Source organism: Miniopterus natalensis, chromosome 9 (assembly GCF_054644295.1).
Source record: "Miniopterus natalensis isolate mMinNat1 chromosome 9, mMinNat1.hap1, whole genome shotgun sequence".
Lineage (NCBI taxonomy): Eukaryota > Metazoa > Chordata > Mammalia > Chiroptera > Miniopteridae > Miniopterus > Miniopterus natalensis.
The window spans coordinates 60,596,701-60,615,647 of record NC_142089.1 but is presented as its reverse complement, the minus strand read 5'-3'; the positions used below and the strand labels follow the sequence as shown (position 1 = coordinate 60,615,647).

Here is an 18,947-nt window from a genome sequence, read left to right as displayed (position 1 = left end):
TGGAACTGAGCAGTGACAAACTCTTGATAAGCCTACATTTCCCTTTTGTAAAAACAAAACAAAACAAAACAACGGTAGAAAATTCAATCTTTGGAGCAGCCAATATTGAGTTTCCTAACATGAGGAAGAGAGGTATATTATTGGTAAAGATAGACTGGGACAGTGAAAATCTATAGGATACCAGAATTTGCAAACCATCCAGCCAGGCTCAGTACTATAATTGGATTTCCTTTAAAATTCTTTCCTGAGTGTGTCACAGAAGCCAGAAGGATTAAAGCCTGGAGCACTTAAAGGGAGGAACATGACAATATTAATCACTAATACACTGAATACTTCCTCCTTCCAAAATGAGCATCTTGCCTTCTTTTTAATTCTTTTAAAGGTGGGCTTTGGCTAAGGAGGAAGAAAGAATGGACCACCAACAAGTTATGAAAACATTTCAGTCTATGACCATCTCTAAATTATCTCTGAAACTAAACTATAATTTGTTTATTCAGGAGTTTACTGCTGTAAGAAAATAGTGCATGCTTTCCTATTATCACTTAAAATTCTATGCCTTCTTAGATAAGTGCTTTAGCATAAGCTGCCATCTATTAATCTTGCTTCTAAATTTATAAGAAAGTATACAACAGGGGTAATTCCATTCTTTTTCATTCTTTACAAAAATAAGTGCCCAACTGTCTTCCAGTTCTCATTCTCCTCTATCCCTCTGATTTTTCTAAATGACTTCTAGAAACATCCCATAAGAAGAAGTCCTCTCCTTCAGTAGCTACTCAAAGTTATCTGGTCTTTCCATCAGGTCTCTAATTTTAAAAATTCAGTAGGTAGTTTTCAACCGTCCTGTCACATTATGTTTAGCAACAACTGTATACGTATTATTCAAGTATTACAACCCTTCATTTTTCTTACAATCACTATACTCTCTCTTTAAAAATCATTTATGCTACGACAGCAGGGTCCTTGCTTTGTTCGTTGTCTTCGTTTTCCTGTGGACTAGTGATTTTCACTTCTGGCCTTGGCGGTCTTTGAGGGTCTAAGTCAGCCTGGAGGAAAACAGATCGAAACAAGGTATTCAGCTCTTTAGTTACAAAGGTACTAACACTTATAAGGAAAAAAATTCCTCAATATTGCATTTAACCATATAAGTAAATATTCAACTAAGAACAGTTCCTTGGGTTCCTTTGTTTTTCGGTCTATCATCACCCAGGGGACACAGCAGTCTCAACGCTCCTTGTACAGAAGCCCTTTCTGGGACCATGGTCCACCCCGTGCTGTGAGGGCGCAGGCTTATCTCTAGCGCTGCAGGCTTGATTTTTCTTGATGTTTTGTTTTATTTCCCTTTGTGCTTTTCAACAGCATATTTATACTTTTCGTTTTAGCATTTTCAGAGGAAAGGGGAGAGAAACATGTAGCAATTCTACCCTCATGTCACACTGAGTCCCATGCTAGCTGTTCTTCTGTTCGTTTTCTACTAGAATTCACAAATTCTTTGTGAAGATTGTACCGAGTGGCATAAAGTATCAAGTAGATTAGAGCAGGGCAGGAAATGAAAACACAGAGGCAGCCTTTCTCCAGCAGCAGCCTCTGCCCCTGCCCCTTGGACGTCCCCTATGCTACTAACGATACCGACTCATTTACAATCTGTCTTCCCCACTAAACTGAAAACCAAGGGGGCGAGGTTAGCATGAGGTGGTTCTCAGACTCTGCTGCATGGACTCCTGGCGCTTCCAGAGCCCCCACAATGGCAACCAGTGTGGGGAGAACATGACTAGCTCCATGATTTATGCTCTAAGAAAGAAAAAAAAATATTACTGGAACTATCTTTTATTTCACAATGTTATTTCATGAAGTGTCTCACATAGCCTCCTGAACACAGTACAAGCTCAAGAGATGTCACTTGGTTATTGCGTATCTGTCACGTACTTCCTGCTGTTTCCTATAATCATACCACACTTTGCCTAAGAACTGCTACGTGGAACAAAATATTACACGGTGAACTGAATTTTTAGTCATTTTATAAGTAAAAAATCCTTTTGAAAAAGTTAATTATTAATGTATAATTTATAATTCATATAAATCTGGTTTTTCATATAACTGGTATGCTTAAAGTGTACCTATACTAATATGAATAGAACAAAATATATTATCATTATAAGAGAGATGAGTCAAATAAGGTTGAATCTCTTGTGGGTAACTGCTCTGTCTTAGGCATTTGTATAGTTCTTAAAATCCCTAACCAGTCACGTATCAGGCACTTGTTCATTTGGTTCCCAATACATACCCTCGGTACATACTATTAACACTTGTACTTTAAATCATATAAACTTGACCTTGACTGATACCCAATTCCTATGAAAGGCCTACTTTTAAAAGTTAACTTTATGGAATGGAAGGTCAGGTAATCAATTTACTTCCATAAAAACCTATTTTGGTTATAACATTAAATGAAGCTAGACAACTGGAAAAATGCATACTCGAATTTTACTATCTAGGTCCTGTACAGAATTTATACTTTGATTTTATGCTGCAAATATTCATCAAAGGCCACTGTAATAACAAAGAGCTTCATGGCTCTGAGCACAGTCTACATTACTGTGCTTCCTATATGAGTCCCCAGACAAGAGATTTTGCTTCCCTTGAGAGACACTTTTTCTTTTGCCTTCCTTGAGAAATTAATTTTGTTTCCTTACGGAGATAAAGGGAATCATGTAATTGACTGAATTTTTTTTTTTTTAATTTAGCTACAAACAACTTCAGAATAGAAATTTTAGCTAAATTGTGATAACCATGTAGAATTGCATATGGGAAATTTCTTACAGAATAGGACCGTGATTACCTCATGCTGAGGAAAGATGAGAGACACATTGAGTATTTTCATTTAGATGTTAAGAATGTTTTTGCATGAGCCATACAGTGGATTACAGATAACTGTGTACTGGTTCCTGAAATCTGGCCACAAAAACATTTTGCATTTTTACCATTACTAAACTTGATTTCCCTAAGAAAGATAAAACAGATGAATCACTAATAAATAATCAAGACGACCACATTCATCATACTGGGATGTCAGGGATGAAGAGACCAAAGCCCACATCAGAGCTCACAGTCTTGAGGGAGGTGGCCCTGAGCTGATGGACAGATGGGAAGGAAGGGCACAAGCAGATGGTACGAATGCTGTGGAGTACCCAGGCCTCTTATACTATGAGCCTCAACTTCAGCCTGTTCATCAGCATCTAACTGGATCTATCCTATCAGGCTTTACCTATCTATGGAAGAATGACAGGACTTGAGAATATCCTGCTCCAGGGCCACAGCAGGAAAACAGGCTGGGAAGGAGGCTTTAACACATATTCCTTCACTCTCGCTGTATCATGAATAGAACTAGACCATTAAAAGTGCCTGGAATATTCAATGAATCCATCTAAACAAACTAAAGCTTAATACTTCTAAGAGTAAAGAAGTCGCCCATAACAGAGGTGATGTTCTTTAAATCATGTCTATGTCTTACTGCTCTTGATATTTTTTGGTTTGTACCGTTCCTACTCTTAACTCATTTTTACTTCTTACTTATATGTCTCTTTTTTTGTTGTATGTGTTCCTAGGGGCCTCTATAAATATTTATACAATAAGGTAGGAAATGGATGGATGGATGAATGGATGACAAGGACCAACTGTCAGATAGGTGGTTGACAGTCTTTAACTTATTGAAATAATATACTCCAGTAAATAGTGCTGGATCTTTCCCTACTCAACAGGTGCTTCCAATGCAAGTCCTAAGTGCTTGAATAATTCCTTGAGTACACACACACACACACACACACACACACACACACACACACACACACACAAGCATGCACACAAGTGAGCAAAAGCAATAGAAATACCTCCTCTTGCTCGCTGCCAGCTCCTTCAGACTCTATTTCTTCATCCACTGCCTCCTGAAGCTCGTTACTGACCTGGGCCAGTTCCTCCCCGTTTTCCCCATCGGGGCCTCCGTGAACACGAGTGGGGCCTCCCTGCTCCTCTGGGTGCACCGGCGTCCCCTTGGCTCTCTCGGAGGTGGCTGTAGCCACCCTACCTCCTTCAAGGTCACCATTCACTCCTGAAAACTCGTCTTTCTTTTCTGCGTCCTTGCTTTCCTTCTCTCCGTCTTCTTCTTCATCTACTATTTCTGCTGGCCTCTGATGGATCAAAAGGAATAACGGAAAACAGTAAGAAGTGGAACATATTTTCTGCGCATCACAATAATTAATAGTTATTACGCTGCAATCAAGGAAAACTTCCTTACATTTGCACAGTGCTTTACCGTATAGAATGCGTAGGCCTTTACTGCCTGCCTACTGAAGGCCACCCTTTACAAGTATCTTCTCATTTCATCCTCATGATAATCCTCTGAGGTTGGTATTATTCCTATTTCACAGGTCAGAAAACTAAGGCACAGAGAGATCAAATATCTATCCCAGGATTCCACTGTTTACAAATGCAAGAGCCAGAATTAGATCTAAACATGTGACTCCAGAACCAATGTTCTTAATCCCCACGGCGGAGAGGAAACTGCACTGCAGGGTCCTTGGCCCATGTCTAGTGCGGAGTCTGGCCCTGCACGAGGAGGGCCAGAGGTAAGAGGAATTCTCTGTGGAGAGACTATCATTCTCACCACCAGAGCCTGGTGTGCATTTACATCTCTGAATACAAGGAGGGCCGATGGTGAAGGCCCTTGCGAAGGCAAAGGATGTGAACCCACCAGGTTTTCTAACACCAGATGGCGGCTGCTTTCTACACAATGCCCACGAGAGTTGACGGCACGCCTCCAGATACCAACATTGATTGTCATGCAGATATGAGACCAAGAAACTACTAGTCCCTTCTTGTAAAAATAATAAATGCTCAACTATTTTATAAAGTCTAATCAGGCATGTTCACTGTTATTGGGATACATGTAAGTCTGCTTTAAAAGAGAGCAGGAGGCTGAATTCTAGAATCAAGAGTTTGGAGAGAGAAAGACTCAGGGTCAAGTCCCAGCCAGGCGCTTACTGGCTTTACCTAAGTGCTATGAGTTTCAGATTCCCACCTATAAAATGGAAATACAATAAAACTTCCATGGGGATCAAATGAAATAATATACAGTGCCTGGCACATCACAAATCCTAAACATTTAAATTAAATTAAAATCCCTTCCAATTTGTTATATTATATTATTTCCTGGAACTATCATATTTCTTGATTGGCCCAATAAAATAATAGATTTTTTTTTTTAAAGGGTAGGTAGAAAAAACATAGAATGCTAGGACCTCAGACCTGCCTCTTTCTAGCTGACTGACATTAGACAAGTTGCTTAATCCTCTGGCATTGGTAAAATGAGGGTCTGCGACACAATTAACCCCTACCTCCCTTCCAGCTCCGGAAGTCTGTTCTCTCACTGCCCAGATACTTGCAAGGTACGGTTAATGGTCTTAGTTTACATAATGAGTTAACAAAAGCTTTCAGTTTCAGAAGTAAAGAAGGAAGAAAATGACAAAGAGTTGGCTAAAAGTTCAGGATAAAATTCCACATGACATTATTTTGAAAAGAATTGAACTATGAATGCTTATATTCTGTCAAAAATAAAGTATCAAATTGGATTACATGATATCAAAGATGCACTTTTTAAAATGAAGGGGAAAATCGTTTTTAAGATAGTCCAGAAAACATAGTGTTTGTCATCATGCAGGTTAACTAATAGTACAGTGAGGCCGAGTCTTTCAAATTTTCGTTCGGATGCTTAACGTGGAACAGTGTCGGTAGGGAGCGGGCCCAGCCATGCCCAAGCGCTGCCTAGGGGAGGCCCCGCGGAAGGCCCAATGCAGAAGCTGGGGTGGGAGGAAGGTGGCGCTGAAAGCAAGAGGCTCGTGCTTGCTGAGGATTTCTGGATTTTATGTATAAGATTTAAGTGGATAAAGATGAGAAAAACCTCCAAGTTCCAGAATAGAAAACATATGTTCCCATCTCCACACAGTGTCCCACCCTCTCTATAGGAGCAAATGTGGCAAAGCCTTGAGGCAGACACGCTTGAAGTGATGAGCAGAGGAGAGAGTCTGGTGAAGACAAGGGTGGGCACTGTCATTAACAGAACTCAGGAAATGTCCGGGTCAAACATGATGATTATACATCACTGAGGAGCAAGGCTTCTGGGCGGCAGAAAAGGAGCCAGCGCCAGGAAGTTGCAGGGGCTTCCCCAAGGAGACACTAAGTCAGAGAGGGGACTCCAGAAGGGGGAGAGCTGGAATGGGAGAAAAATCAGGGAAACACGGCAGGTGGCTCTCCCATGTCAGAGAAGGCCAGGAAAAGGCCCAGGGACAGCACGTTCCCTTCCTGGTGGCTCTGAGGGATTTAGGGGGACACTCACCATGGGACCCTAACAGGCATTTGGAGGGCTCTTGTCGACCTTAACTTGAGCAAATGGGCCTAGAGCACTGGTTTGAGCTCAGCAGTGCTCCAGGTGCTGGGCATTTGGACAAACGCAACGGTCTGTGACAGCAAGGAGCTCGGAGCCCTGCAGAAACAAACAATCGTGCTATGGCAGGGGGCGAGGAGAGAAGCAGTGAGAGCAGGTGGCAGGAAAGGGGCACCCAAGGCGGGGTGTGGCAGCCTGCTGCCAGGTCTCACATAGCCGGCCACCGAGACTTCCGAAGCCTGGTGTGAGTGGTGTTTGTGGGCGAAGAGAGTGGACAAGAAGCACACCCATCACCTGCCTGTGCAAAGGTCATGCTCGGTGCTTAGGCATCATCACACCCTGTAACCCTCACAGCAGCCCTACGAGGCACCACACCCCGGTGAGCAGGTAGGGCTAAGATCTGACCCCAGGGCAATCTTGCCCCGAAGTTCTGGTATTTAATCTCCCTTACACAAACCACGCAGATGATGCTACTGCCCCTAGTCGCCACTGCAAGCACACTCGAGTGTCCCTTCAATGGTCAAAATATGACATCTGCAGTAGGCAACATTACTTCTACTGCTTAAAGAATTACTGACCTGAGAACAAAACATCTCCAGATTTCTGCTAAAGACTTGTGGTAGGACCCAGGGGGGAAAAACGGTTCAGTTTGTTAGGCAAAGTACCTGAAACAGTACATTTAAAAAACCCAGCAATACTACTGCACTAATGGCCGATAAGAGATTTCTTTTTAAATTATCTCTGAGAATTGGATAATTGTACATCACTCTCCGAAAATTATTATAATCCTTCCTGTGCCTAAACTTTCTTATACAGAGCAGCTGTTGGTTTTGATTTAAAGAAAATTTATATACTATTTTCTTAATAAAATATTCAATATTAATGGAAAAAAACCTGAAAATTTGCTGTAATCATTTAGGAATTTGGACATGTTCCTTGACTCTCTGGGAAAATGTTAATTACAAGGAGTGACTACTTTCTGTCTAAATGGGGAAAAGTTGTAAAACGATTTTGTTTTGGTTTTTAGTTTTGTGTTTCCCATCTTACCCCTTTCTTTACTTCCAATTCTCAATTCCCAAACACAAACTTTTTTTCTCCTTTTAATGCAAAGAGGTAAAATGTAATGTAAACACCCTAATCTCTTTTTAAGGGGAAGGAGACACCAAGCCCCCAATTCAGGCTCTGTTCTCTTCACTATTATTACCACCACCACTACTAACAAGCAGGATTATGCTTTCATCCCATTATTTCTATTAGACTTTCCCAGCACAGCTATTTCAGTAGTCATCAAATGAATCCACATCTGGTTAGCTCAGCTTTAAGAAATGCAAGATTATGGTGCTGAAATACCAATTTGATCAATTTAAATAAGACAGTGACATTAGTTAAAAGGCTTATAATCCTTTAAAATATCCTGAGTGTAGAACAAAATTTATTATTACTATGACACTACAATTCAGGGCAAAAAAATGCTGCTATGACAGATCTGTAATGAATAAATGAAAAGCAATGTGCTTTTTGGTGTAATCTCCTTTGAAGTAGGCATTAAATTATTAAAGATGTTTGCAGTGTATACATCAATCAAACCATCCCCAGAAGGAACACTGGTTTTTACATCCATGCACACACATAGATAAAATCCATACCATCGTGAAGGCCGGGAAAGAAGAAAAAGATCCCTCCTTCTACAAGAGGGAGGGTGTCCATGGTGGGAGGGAGCTGTTCTTTAGGATAAAGAGAAATACCGGAGGCAAAGTGAAAGCTGGGAGAAAATAGGATTGATTGTTGACAGACAGATGTTTGGCCATAAACACAGGGCTACCAGATGTATTCTAAGTCCATCACCATGCCACTGTTTATTAAGTCGTGTTATAAAACAGAAACACACCATTGCGAAGGCAACAACACATCAGGAAGATATTTTTACCTATGCTTAGAGTCTTCTACCCTGGCCCATCAAATTTTGGTCAGTTTGTGACTAAAATTTAAAGGGAACCAATTTCCAGGTGGAAAGTGTTTCTCCCAGGAGTACATCCATCCTCAAGTTTCAGGAGTAGCTCATGCCCGTGAGTAACTGTGGAAACCTGCATTCTGTAGAAAGCACAATTCTTGGGTTGCACCAGAGTCAAGAAAGAGTATTCATTATTCTCTACCCTACCTACTTCCTAAACTGAAGTGCACAATAGCAAAACAGTGATCGCAGAAGTCATCCAGGTGATTCCAGCCTCCCAGACACTCTACCATCAAGGACATCAGAGCACGACCAGATTAACAGACATATTACACATATATGTACAATTACAGAAATTATATGTACCCCTAAACATAGAGGTTCTTATAAGACCTCAATGGGGTCTTTTTCCTTTCTGAGACTTTTATTTTTTAAAAACCACATTACTCATCATAAGCAACTGCTGTTAATATTTATTAGAGAAGTGACAGCAGGTTTTCTCTTTAACATGCTGCCGACATTAGCATTTCAGGTACCTTTGCTTGAGTTTGCCTACACGTGTATCTTACTATTTATTTTGTGATGAACATTCTGAAAAAATGGTTGATTTGCATGGCAAGACAGGAAAGGTCTGGTAGCTATTATCGCTCACTACATCCTTGCAGGGATGGCTCAGGGGAAACCGTTAAGTATTCAGGTTTTCTAGAGAATATACATGTAGTTGCTGAGATTAACGCACGGTTCCTGAGTGATAAGAGAAAAAAAAGATGGAATATGGAAATCACATGGAAATAAACCACAAAGTATCAAAAGCATCAATTATTTGAAGGTATTTTCATAGACAGATGGAGCTGCTCAAATGACTTACACTTTAAACTCTGACAGTAACAGCAGCCCCAGAAATTAAAAATGGAAAAGGCATACAAACGCAGACTACAGTTAATGCCCCACCCACGTCAAAGTGAATGTTGTTGTCTCTTGTACTTACATCAGAATTCCCTGAGGAATACATTTTAATATTTAAGACCACTGCTACCTGAGACAACAGCACCAGTTAGAACTTTCTAGTCAAGATATCCTACTGAACCCCCTCCTTCCCCGCCCTCCATTCCCACCTAGCAGGTCTTTCTCCCTGAAATATACTAGGCCTAGAAACTGGTGATCAGAAAAAAAAAGAAAAAAAAAAAAAGAAAAAAGACTACTTTAGATGTCCACTTCTCCATGTAACATTTGCCACATCTGAAATTTGGTAAGAGTGAGGCTTTGTTACAGGGTTTGGGTAGAAAGCGTTGATGTGGATTTTGCGGCAGAGCTCAAGCATAGATGTCAAAAGCGCAGATGTTACTGCACTTGTTTTATATTTCTCTTCCTATGGAAACTAAAATCATCCCCTACCTAATTTCAATGAGGTGTTTAGAAATAATCAGTTTCAATTTTTCATGAGAGCAGAGTACTGCTTCCTCTGTTCAGCGCTCAGAGGCTTACTTTCACAGAAGGGGAAAGGGTTTATATATGGTTCAAAGTGCAAAGACCTACAGAGAGCATGGTTGTGGCCCTGTAAGGCACAAGCAGCCTGAAACTCTGGCCAGCTACCTGCTGAAAGCTGGCTCACCCGGGCCCATTCACACTCCCCGAGTTCCTGCTACGCCCATATGAGAAGATGTGATCCACTGAAAACTTAGATTAGATAACAAGGAAATATTTAGTCATGGAAAAAAATTCCCCATTAAGTTTTCTCACTTTAGGAGGAAACAATGATTTTCTTTCACTTGCATTAGAAATCCCTGAAGGCTATATTTTCATGCTTAACACCATTCTATCAATGAAACACAAATCTATAATCACGATGTCACAAAAAGCCCTGGTGATGTACATGGAAATTAAGAAGCCAGACCATCCTCACCTTCACTCTTCCAGCCGTGGGTAATGCCTATGGCACTAAACATGAATATCACGCATTAAAAGGCTATGAGCTGAAAATAAAGAATGGTGAAACACTGTGCTGTTTGTGGGATAATAAGAATTCTCTCATCTCCCCACCTCCCTTCCTTGAGGTGCTCAGAAAGAGCACCAGACTGAAGCCAGAAGCCCTGGGGCCTATGAAGACTCGGCCACCAACAGCTGTGTCTTTGTGGGAAAACAGCTTTCCCCACCAGGCAGCTTTGTTTCTTAATGGCAAAATAAGGGGTTTGAACCAACTTCCCTTCTTGTTCTTAATATTTTATAATTCTTATTTTAATAAATATATTTCATGGAAGCAGACTTAGGGCTCTGATCAGAGGAAGCAGCCTCCTTTATCTTTCTCTGTATTTTATTACATATGAAAAAGTAATACAAAATAAGCTCTCCATTTAGCTTGCTTTTCATGAGAGAAGCTGTGACTGCTGATTCTCCGTAAGCAGCAGGCACAGTAAGTAATGAGACCAGGGCATGGAGAACAAAACTATATCAATAGGCATATTTGGATTTCAAACCTCCTGTTTCTGGTTATAGCCTCTAGGTTGCAGATTTTTAAAAATAGCATTATGTTCTCCATGTGTAGACCAGGAATCGCAAACTCAAATGCCCCTCAGGGGCTGGGGAAATAACATAAATGTGAATTCAGGATAGGTGTTTGATAATAGGGAGTGCTGCGGCCTGTGGTGAACTGAAGAGTACATGGCCTGCTAAAGAGATTCAGGTATTGTAAGCCCAGTGCCAGCCAAAGGAGACTCTCTCACAGGAGATCTGGTCACAGGCTGCCAGTCTGCCATCCCTCGTGTAGGTTCTACAAAAATAAATTAGTGTGAAAGTGATTGCTGGTTAAACACAGAAAATTGAACACGTGGTTTTTTTTTCTTACTCCCTTCTGATACCCCTCTATATTCTGATACTGAAATTGGAGGTCTACCAATGAAATGGCAAGAGCCAATCACCCTACAGTGAAACTCTCCCAACCTGATGAGCCCAGCCTATGCACACACAGTTGCTTACTCTAAAATCTAACCAGATATGCATATCAAATTTACATAGTGTTGTATGTCAAATATATTTCAATTAAAAAAACCCAACTAACCTGACAGGCAATGAAAGCCTCTCACATATAGACAGAGATCAAAACAAAGAAAGAAAAAAAACTCAGAAGAAACAAAAATAGTATATAAAAAAAGAAAGTTTAAAATAACAGATCAATCCTTGGAAAGATAAGGTATGATATCATATCCATAAAACAGGAATAGGATGCTATAAAAAGGAACATTCAGAGAATATGAAAGAGCTCTTAGAAATTAAAAATATGATGACTGGAAAAAAAATCAACAGATGGAAGTAATATACTGAAGCTTTTTGTTTTATAAAAAAAGTTGAGAAAATAGGAAAAAATGCACAGAGATGGAAAGTAGGAGAAGCAAGTGTAGGATGAGTCTAAGAGGGCCTATATCCGAATACTTGTTGTCCCAGAAAGAGAGTAGAAAAATGAAGAGAAAAAAGTTACCATAGAAATAATTCAATATTTTTTCAAGACAGAAAAACAAATGTTTCCAGAATAAAAAAGCCCATTAAACGTCCAGTCCAATAAGCAAAAAAACCTGCACCAAGGCACAGAATTGGAAATTTTCAGAACACCAGGAACAAAGACAAGAGCCTAAAAGCTTTCAAGTAGTGAAAAGGGGTATTTTACAAAGGCTTAGGATACAGAATGGCACCAGACTTTCCCCACTGCCATTTTGGATGAGAAGGATAATTGAGCAATGCTTTCAAAATTCTGAGAGAAATGCCATCCAACCTAGAATTTTATACCTAGTCATACTTACAGTCAAGTTTGAATAGAGAAAAAAAGACATTTTCAGATGTGCAAATTTTTTTGTTGTTAATGTGTCTTCCATAAAGCTTTCTCAGTGGGCTCCTAGAGGTGAGATCCACAAAAAACGAAGTAACCAAGAACTAGTAAGATGTAGAATCCAAAAAAATAGAGGCTCTATCCATTGGACAAGCAAAGAAATTCGCAGAATAATGGTGAAGAAAAATACCAGGATAACACTGAAAAGTAGATCTACAGAACAACTAACCAACTTAGGCAGATGATTAAAGGGCTTAGAAGATGAAACTGAAGTTTCATTATCATAATACATGTTTGAGTATACTAAGAGGAGATCAACAGTTCTGCAGCGTTTGGAGATGGCTTGATAATAACTACACACAAAAAAACCTCAGCAGATTTATAAAAAGGCAATTACTAAAATAAGCAAGAACAATAAAGGGTAACACAAGAAAGGAAAGGTACCCAGAGTACACTATGTGGCTCAGCTAATAATAATACTTACACAGCAAAAATAATGTACGAATTAAATACTGACTTAGCCAAAGATTATTATAAAGTTATAACAGAAAGAAAGGAGAAAGGCATTTATGTGAGTTTTGTGTGCATGTGGCCTTATTTGGAGAGGAAGGGCAAGAAGGAGTTGGTAAGAGATCTAAAGAAGCATCTTCCATAGTCATGGAGATAAAGCTAGTACAATAATATCTGAAATTAAAAAATAAAATCAGGAAATGTATTTTATCAAATTTGAGATATTACCCACTAAAAGGATCTCCATTATTCTGTGTACTTCTTAAAATGAAAATAATAAAAGCCAATTAAACTATGATATGTCGTCCCTTGCAAAGCCCAAAGATCTCAGAGGTATTAAAATGGAGGGGAGAGAGGGTTGGATGGTTTAGAAATATAGCCATGTATTCCACGAGAAACAACCAGCTAGTTCAACTAGGTTATCTCTGTGGAGATGGCATCCAGGTTGGGAGTGGGAGGCTGCCATTTTTGCTATAATCTATGTTGAACTGGTTGCCTTTTAAAAATATCATATGTGTAATTTTGACTAAGAAGTTTTAAATAAATAAGAAAATAATATATACCATAACCTACAATTTAAAAAAGCAAAACACTTTCACTGCTCAGGTGGCTCATGACCCTGGCTCAAATGTTACTTAATAACTATTGAGCATAAAAATATTTTGCAATTCTCATTATTTTACTACTCAGAATCAACTACAAACTGATAGAGAGCACTATAAAACCACTCTAAAGTTACTGTCCCCATCTTGAGCTCTCTTCTGTCAAATGGAACAAAATCTAAAATGTAATTGCTTATTTCCCTATTTTATAAGTACTTATTTGCCTGTGTTTCTGAAATGGTTTCTCCTTCTTACTCCTCACTTATTAGGGGCCAACTTACTTAAATATAATGGAACAGGCTCATTTCTTGCCTCCTTAGCTTGGAAAAGCATTATCTTATAAATAGAGCATATTGTCATATGAGTCATCAGTGCCAGGGAACAACCACAGGCATTAGTTACTCAGGCACCTGTTCCACTGCTTATGGACAACCAGAGTGATGTGGAATGTGTGTGACACTCTAATAAGAGTGCCAAATTCTTATTAGACCTAAACTCTCCCCTAAGAAAACATATTTGTTCTGGCCTTCCCGAACATGTAAAAGAATGTGGCATTCTTCAGTTTCCCATGACTTTGGGAGTATCATTAACTTGTCTCTAAAATATTAAGAGAGTCTGGACCTTGGAAGAGAGTTCAGACTCTTTCCTGGCTGGAATTTATCCACAAGGCCCCATTACACACACACACACACACGCACGCACGCACGCACGCACAGGCTTCTCCATGGACCTTTGGCTTAAGTTGCAACATGAACCATTTAGATGATGGGAAATCAACTCAAAAATGTTAACTAGGAATGGCCCAAAAGGGTGTGTAAGTGACAATAGCTGAGCCAAGTTGTGTAGAATGACTGCATTTCCTTTCTAATGCAAGAACTTTTTCAATCCCTGGGTTAATAATTATTTTTTGGTTTGTTTGCATTTACTACTTTTTGTCCAGATCTGTCCTGTGCTTTGAAGTTAGATAGGCCTGCATTCAAATTCTAACGCACTTATTTGACAGTACAGTCTAGGACAAGTAATTCCACCTATGTGAGCTCACTTTCTTCCTCTGTATAAAGTGGGACTAATAAGGCCTATCTCACACGGTTGTTTGTCATCACAATTATATGTGATAAAAGTGCTTACTACAGTGTCTGGCACTCAGTAGGTACTTAATGAACAGTACCTACTGTTCCATGAAGATCATTATTACGGCATATCTCAGAGTTGTTCTTACTATAATAATTACTGTAATGGATCTTTACACTACTTTCTCAACACTCTCACTTGGTTTTTGACAACATTTATAACATAGCCACTTAGGACACAAAGCTAAAGATCACCAAATCAGAGAGGGAATGACTCAGCACTGACCTGATAAGCAGTTCATGCCAACTACATGAGCTAGGCAATCCCAACTCTATTACTCATAGGGTCAAAGAAGAAAACAATTCTGGCCTTTTGTTACCTAGTTTTATTTCCTTTAAACTAACATCAATTAGTTGATATTGCTCAGCTTTTATCAATCTGTCCAATCAGTCTCTCCTGCATACTCGTATTTCAATAAGTTAGTACTCTCCGGTCAAATAAATTGAGCTCTGTGGACACTTATACAAGGCTGCTCAGGTCCTATCAGTGATCCATGCCCCCTGTCAGCCACCCTTCCTTGTGATCATCAAACTTATACGTTAAGAAATAGTTATCACGGATCTCATAACTCATTAAGTGATTAACAAAGAGATTTCTCTTTTGGAAATAATGCTATGATTTTTCTTGATATTTGGCATTTTGACTTTGGAATATAAATTAGTCTTGGTTTCAGCAGCTAATAGGTATTGTGTATTCATGATGGGCCTGGGATTACTCTTCTTTGTCTTATAATATTTAATTACAGCTTCACAGAAGACTTAAAATTCCATTTAACCCCAGGAAAAAAAATGCCTATAACTGTAGTTTATGAAAAATTATTAGTTGTCGTTAATCTTGGTTAATACATTGGATTTTTGAAAATCTGTGGTTTTTAACACATTAGGCTTTTCACCGGGAAGGTGATGCTTACAGGAAAGGCCTGTGCAACAATCAGGCAGCAACTGCACTGCCACACAGTTAAGACCAACATAATTGAGAAGATCACCCATGGAATTTGCTGGATTGCGAAATTTGCTTTTTGAAAAGAAAATATCACGTAATAGTCAGAGGACAAGTGGCAGCTCCTAGTGACTTCTCATTCCCTTGGGCCTGAGATTATGATTTCTCCTCACCTAACCTGCCATCCTCCACTCAGAATTTTAAGAAACCTGGTTGAATTGTATAAAAATTCTTACTGATTTATTTCTGGCATCATTTAGCTAGCATTAACATTAATTAATCCTTTCTATAAGGACATGTGTGTAAACACAGGCACACACAGTACAGTGTTCCATTGGCCTAAGAAATAAAATCAATATACACATAGCAAATATTTGAGTTGCATTTATATAAGCAATTAATTTATGGCAAAAATTCCAATCACAACAATTTCAAGGACCCTGAAGGAGAAAATATCATGGTATTTTAAAAACAAAACCCTGCTTTTCTAAATGGAGGACTGTTTTTGTAGATAAAACCCTAATCCAATACTCTTTTTTTCCTGTATCAAGCTTTCTCCCTCTTTATAACTCATACCTAACTCTGATACACCCAATTTTTCAATGTTGTTTATTAAAGATATACCATTTTCCATAATAAAAAAAAAGACTCCGTCCAAATGGCTATTCTTTGTGGGAATAATAGGAAGAACTGAAGGTGTAGTGTTTTGTTTTTAAGGTTTTCAGCCACACTGCACCTAACAGGGTTTAACTAACATAATGCAAAACTTGAGATAAAAATAGCAGTAATTGGTTTACATATATTTTTAATGGCATGGCGATTACCTGATCAACTGGAATCTCCACTTGAGTGTCTTCATCTTCTTGGACTTCTGCTGCCCCCCGTGTTTCAGATCTCTCTGCTCCAGCTTTGAAAATGCCTTCATCTATTATTTGAGACAAATACACAGTGAAATCAAAATCCAATTGTGCCATCATGTGGCTGAATGAAGAAATTACAATCAAATACCTGATGGTGATTGTTTTTAAGAGGTATTTTGGTTCCCTTTGTATTGACAGGATTTTTGTAGACCCCTCCCCGAAATTATTCTACGTTTTCACTGGGAATAGGTTGAATGGCCAAAACGAGGCTAGCCCAGCAGAGTAGAGATCTGTCCCAGGCTCCTCCTCATATGTTGGCTCTGATTTAACAACACAAACTAAAGGTATTTGGATGGAGAGAACTTCACACTTATTATCTCTGTTCCCCCTTCCTGTCCATGAAACAGTGATAATGCTTAGTGCTTTAAAATACTATTTTTATAAGTTTTTCTTTCCCAAGAGAATGCTATGCATTGAATATACTGGAATAATTTTCTCTGTTCAGAGTAATAGAAAAAATATTTTTACTGCAACAGAATCATAGAGCCGACTCCACATTGCATACAAATCTTTTAGTTTGAAAATTTCCACAGGATATTTTACAATCTATGTTTTAAAATCTCTAACTATAAATGTAACCTGAATCTCTAAAACTTTACGTTAAGCTCCTTTGACTTGCTTTCCTATGGAAGCAACAGGGGCGATTTTCCGTATTTGAAGTGGTTTTAATGTCTTACCCCTCAGTCTTCTCTTCTCCAGGCCGAGGAATCAAAAAATCACAGAACCAAGGGTCATTATGTCTGCCTACTTGCCTCAAGACAGGTGTAATGCTTCAGTCACTCGCAGATGCTTTCTCTGTACCATTTTTAAGGATCTCCAGGGATGGAGATTTCACCTCTTTCTTGACAATCTATTGCACTATTTGTTACTCCCACGGCCTAAAAATTTATTTTTATCTTTTGTCTTAAAACCTCCTTTATTTCTCCAAAAAATGCTTAATTTCCCAGAGCACAGTTATTGAACATATTTCACATAATACTTCATGTTGTTAAAGAATAGAATCATTCTTAATTAAATGTAAAATATATTTTTACATTTACTGAGGGCCAATGATACGTAAGGCACAATGGGACACCCTACGATGTAAGTGGGTTGCAGAGTGTTCCCTGAAGTCACCTAAGGACTAGTGAGTAAATAGAGATGTAAATACAAGGGGGGCTGTCAATAGGCCAGGGCTATAGCCGAGCACTGTGGAGGCTTAGAAGACACCCCTCCCCGGGCGGGGGAGGGGGGATGCAAAACCAAACTCAGCTCCTCTTTGTTTCTCCTAAAGAAACCACTTTCCTTTTTAATTATTATTATTTTTTTGTAACTTGACTGGATGATGGCTTCTCTACTCTCCTTTTTAAAAACTGGGGATAGCAGAGCTACGATTCTACACTTTAAATTAATTCACATGGATTAATTCATTTTTAAGATAATCTACAGCAACCATTCAATCCCAGATTAGATTTTCCTATCCTTCAACAAAATATTTTATCTTTCTTTCCACCAGGTCTTGTATGTTTAAGCAAAGCAAAGCAATTTTTCATTCACTAGAAGGGCCTAGGTTAAATCATCTTACACATACACATAAACTGCAAATGTGCGCACACAGCAGGATACACTACAAAACCATCACCAAATGGTGACTTCAGCACTGGCAGCTATTCTACAACTAACCCCCGAGGACGAGGCCCACACGGCATGTCCAAGGATTACGTCCTGGCTCCGCTGCTTCTTACAACTGAGGACGTGGATCCAAAATGAAACTGCAGCCAAAAGCTCCGTGACACCAGAAGAAAAAACAGAGTAAACAAAACGGAGCGGGGTGATGGTCCCACATATGCGGCCTGGAGTGAAGGCCGAGCTCGCCGCGCACCCAGCAAGGCGCAGGGAGGGACGCTCCACGGGCCAGTCACACTGCGCTCAATTACCGTGTCCCGAAGGAGGACCCTGCAAGGGAGGGATCCACGCCCGTGAAACGGGCATCCAAAAGATAGGGTAAGCTGATACATGTCTCTCCATCAGATTCTGGAACTTGGAACTTAAGAAAATAATAATAGGAACTGTAAAAAATAAATTCTGCTCTATTCACGGGTGGAGTTCATAAGACTGAGCTGTGCAGTGACTGCATGAACTACTTTCAGGAAAGGGTTATGCAACTTACCAGCTGTTACCTCCAAAATGGGTGAAAGAGGGAAATTAGGTATGTCTGACATTCACTTCTACCTTCTGAATTACCTGGGAAGGTAACAATCACACTCGCCCGCAATCGTCCCTTGCGTTAACCTTTGGGGCGGGCGTTGGAGCCAGTGGGCTGTACTAGCCATGGCCTGTGCACATGACTTTCCTGGACGCATTTTCACATCCAAGTGAGGCGCTTGCTTCCAAAGAGACTACAGAGAGAAACCGTCAGATACCACAGAAATGTATTCCTAAATACTCGCATTCAAAGAAAGGTTTAACTGTGTCCAAGCAGGGCTGTGAATGGCGTGCAGATGTGTTTCAGAATAAACATTTCACCAGGAAAAAAACAGTATGCTTGGTAATCACAAATAAAATAGAACCGAAAGGGCTCTGGAATGGAAAATGGCAGCCGTGAGGATACAAACGGCAGAGAGCAGAGCCCAGCGCTGGGCACAGGGGCCCAGAGAACACGGAG

At 39.7% G+C, this 18,947-nt stretch overlaps 1 protein-coding gene across 3 annotated transcripts in view; it reads right to left on the bottom strand.

Moving 5' to 3' along the window:
- Positions 1-938: 938 nt before the first annotated feature.
- DCDC2 (doublecortin domain containing 2) overlaps positions 939-18,947 on the bottom strand; it is a 131,636-nt gene continuing 113,627 nt past the window's right edge. Inside the window, exons 8-12 of one of the 3 annotated variants that reach the window (XM_087820021.1) lie at positions 16,208-16,308; positions 7,949-7,961; positions 7,012-7,046; positions 3,885-4,181; positions 939-1,043 (exon numbers count right to left, since the gene is read on the bottom strand). In XM_087820021.1, the coding sequence (XP_087676147.1) occupies positions 939-1,043; positions 3,885-4,181; positions 7,012-7,046; positions 7,949-7,961; positions 16,208-16,308 (551 nt within the window). Of the gene's footprint in view, positions 1,044-1,923; positions 1,927-3,884; positions 4,182-7,011; positions 7,047-7,948; positions 7,962-16,207; positions 16,309-18,947 lie in introns of all 3 variants that reach the window. The other 2 variants (XM_087820022.1, XM_016209834.2) reach the window with 2 other exon arrangements.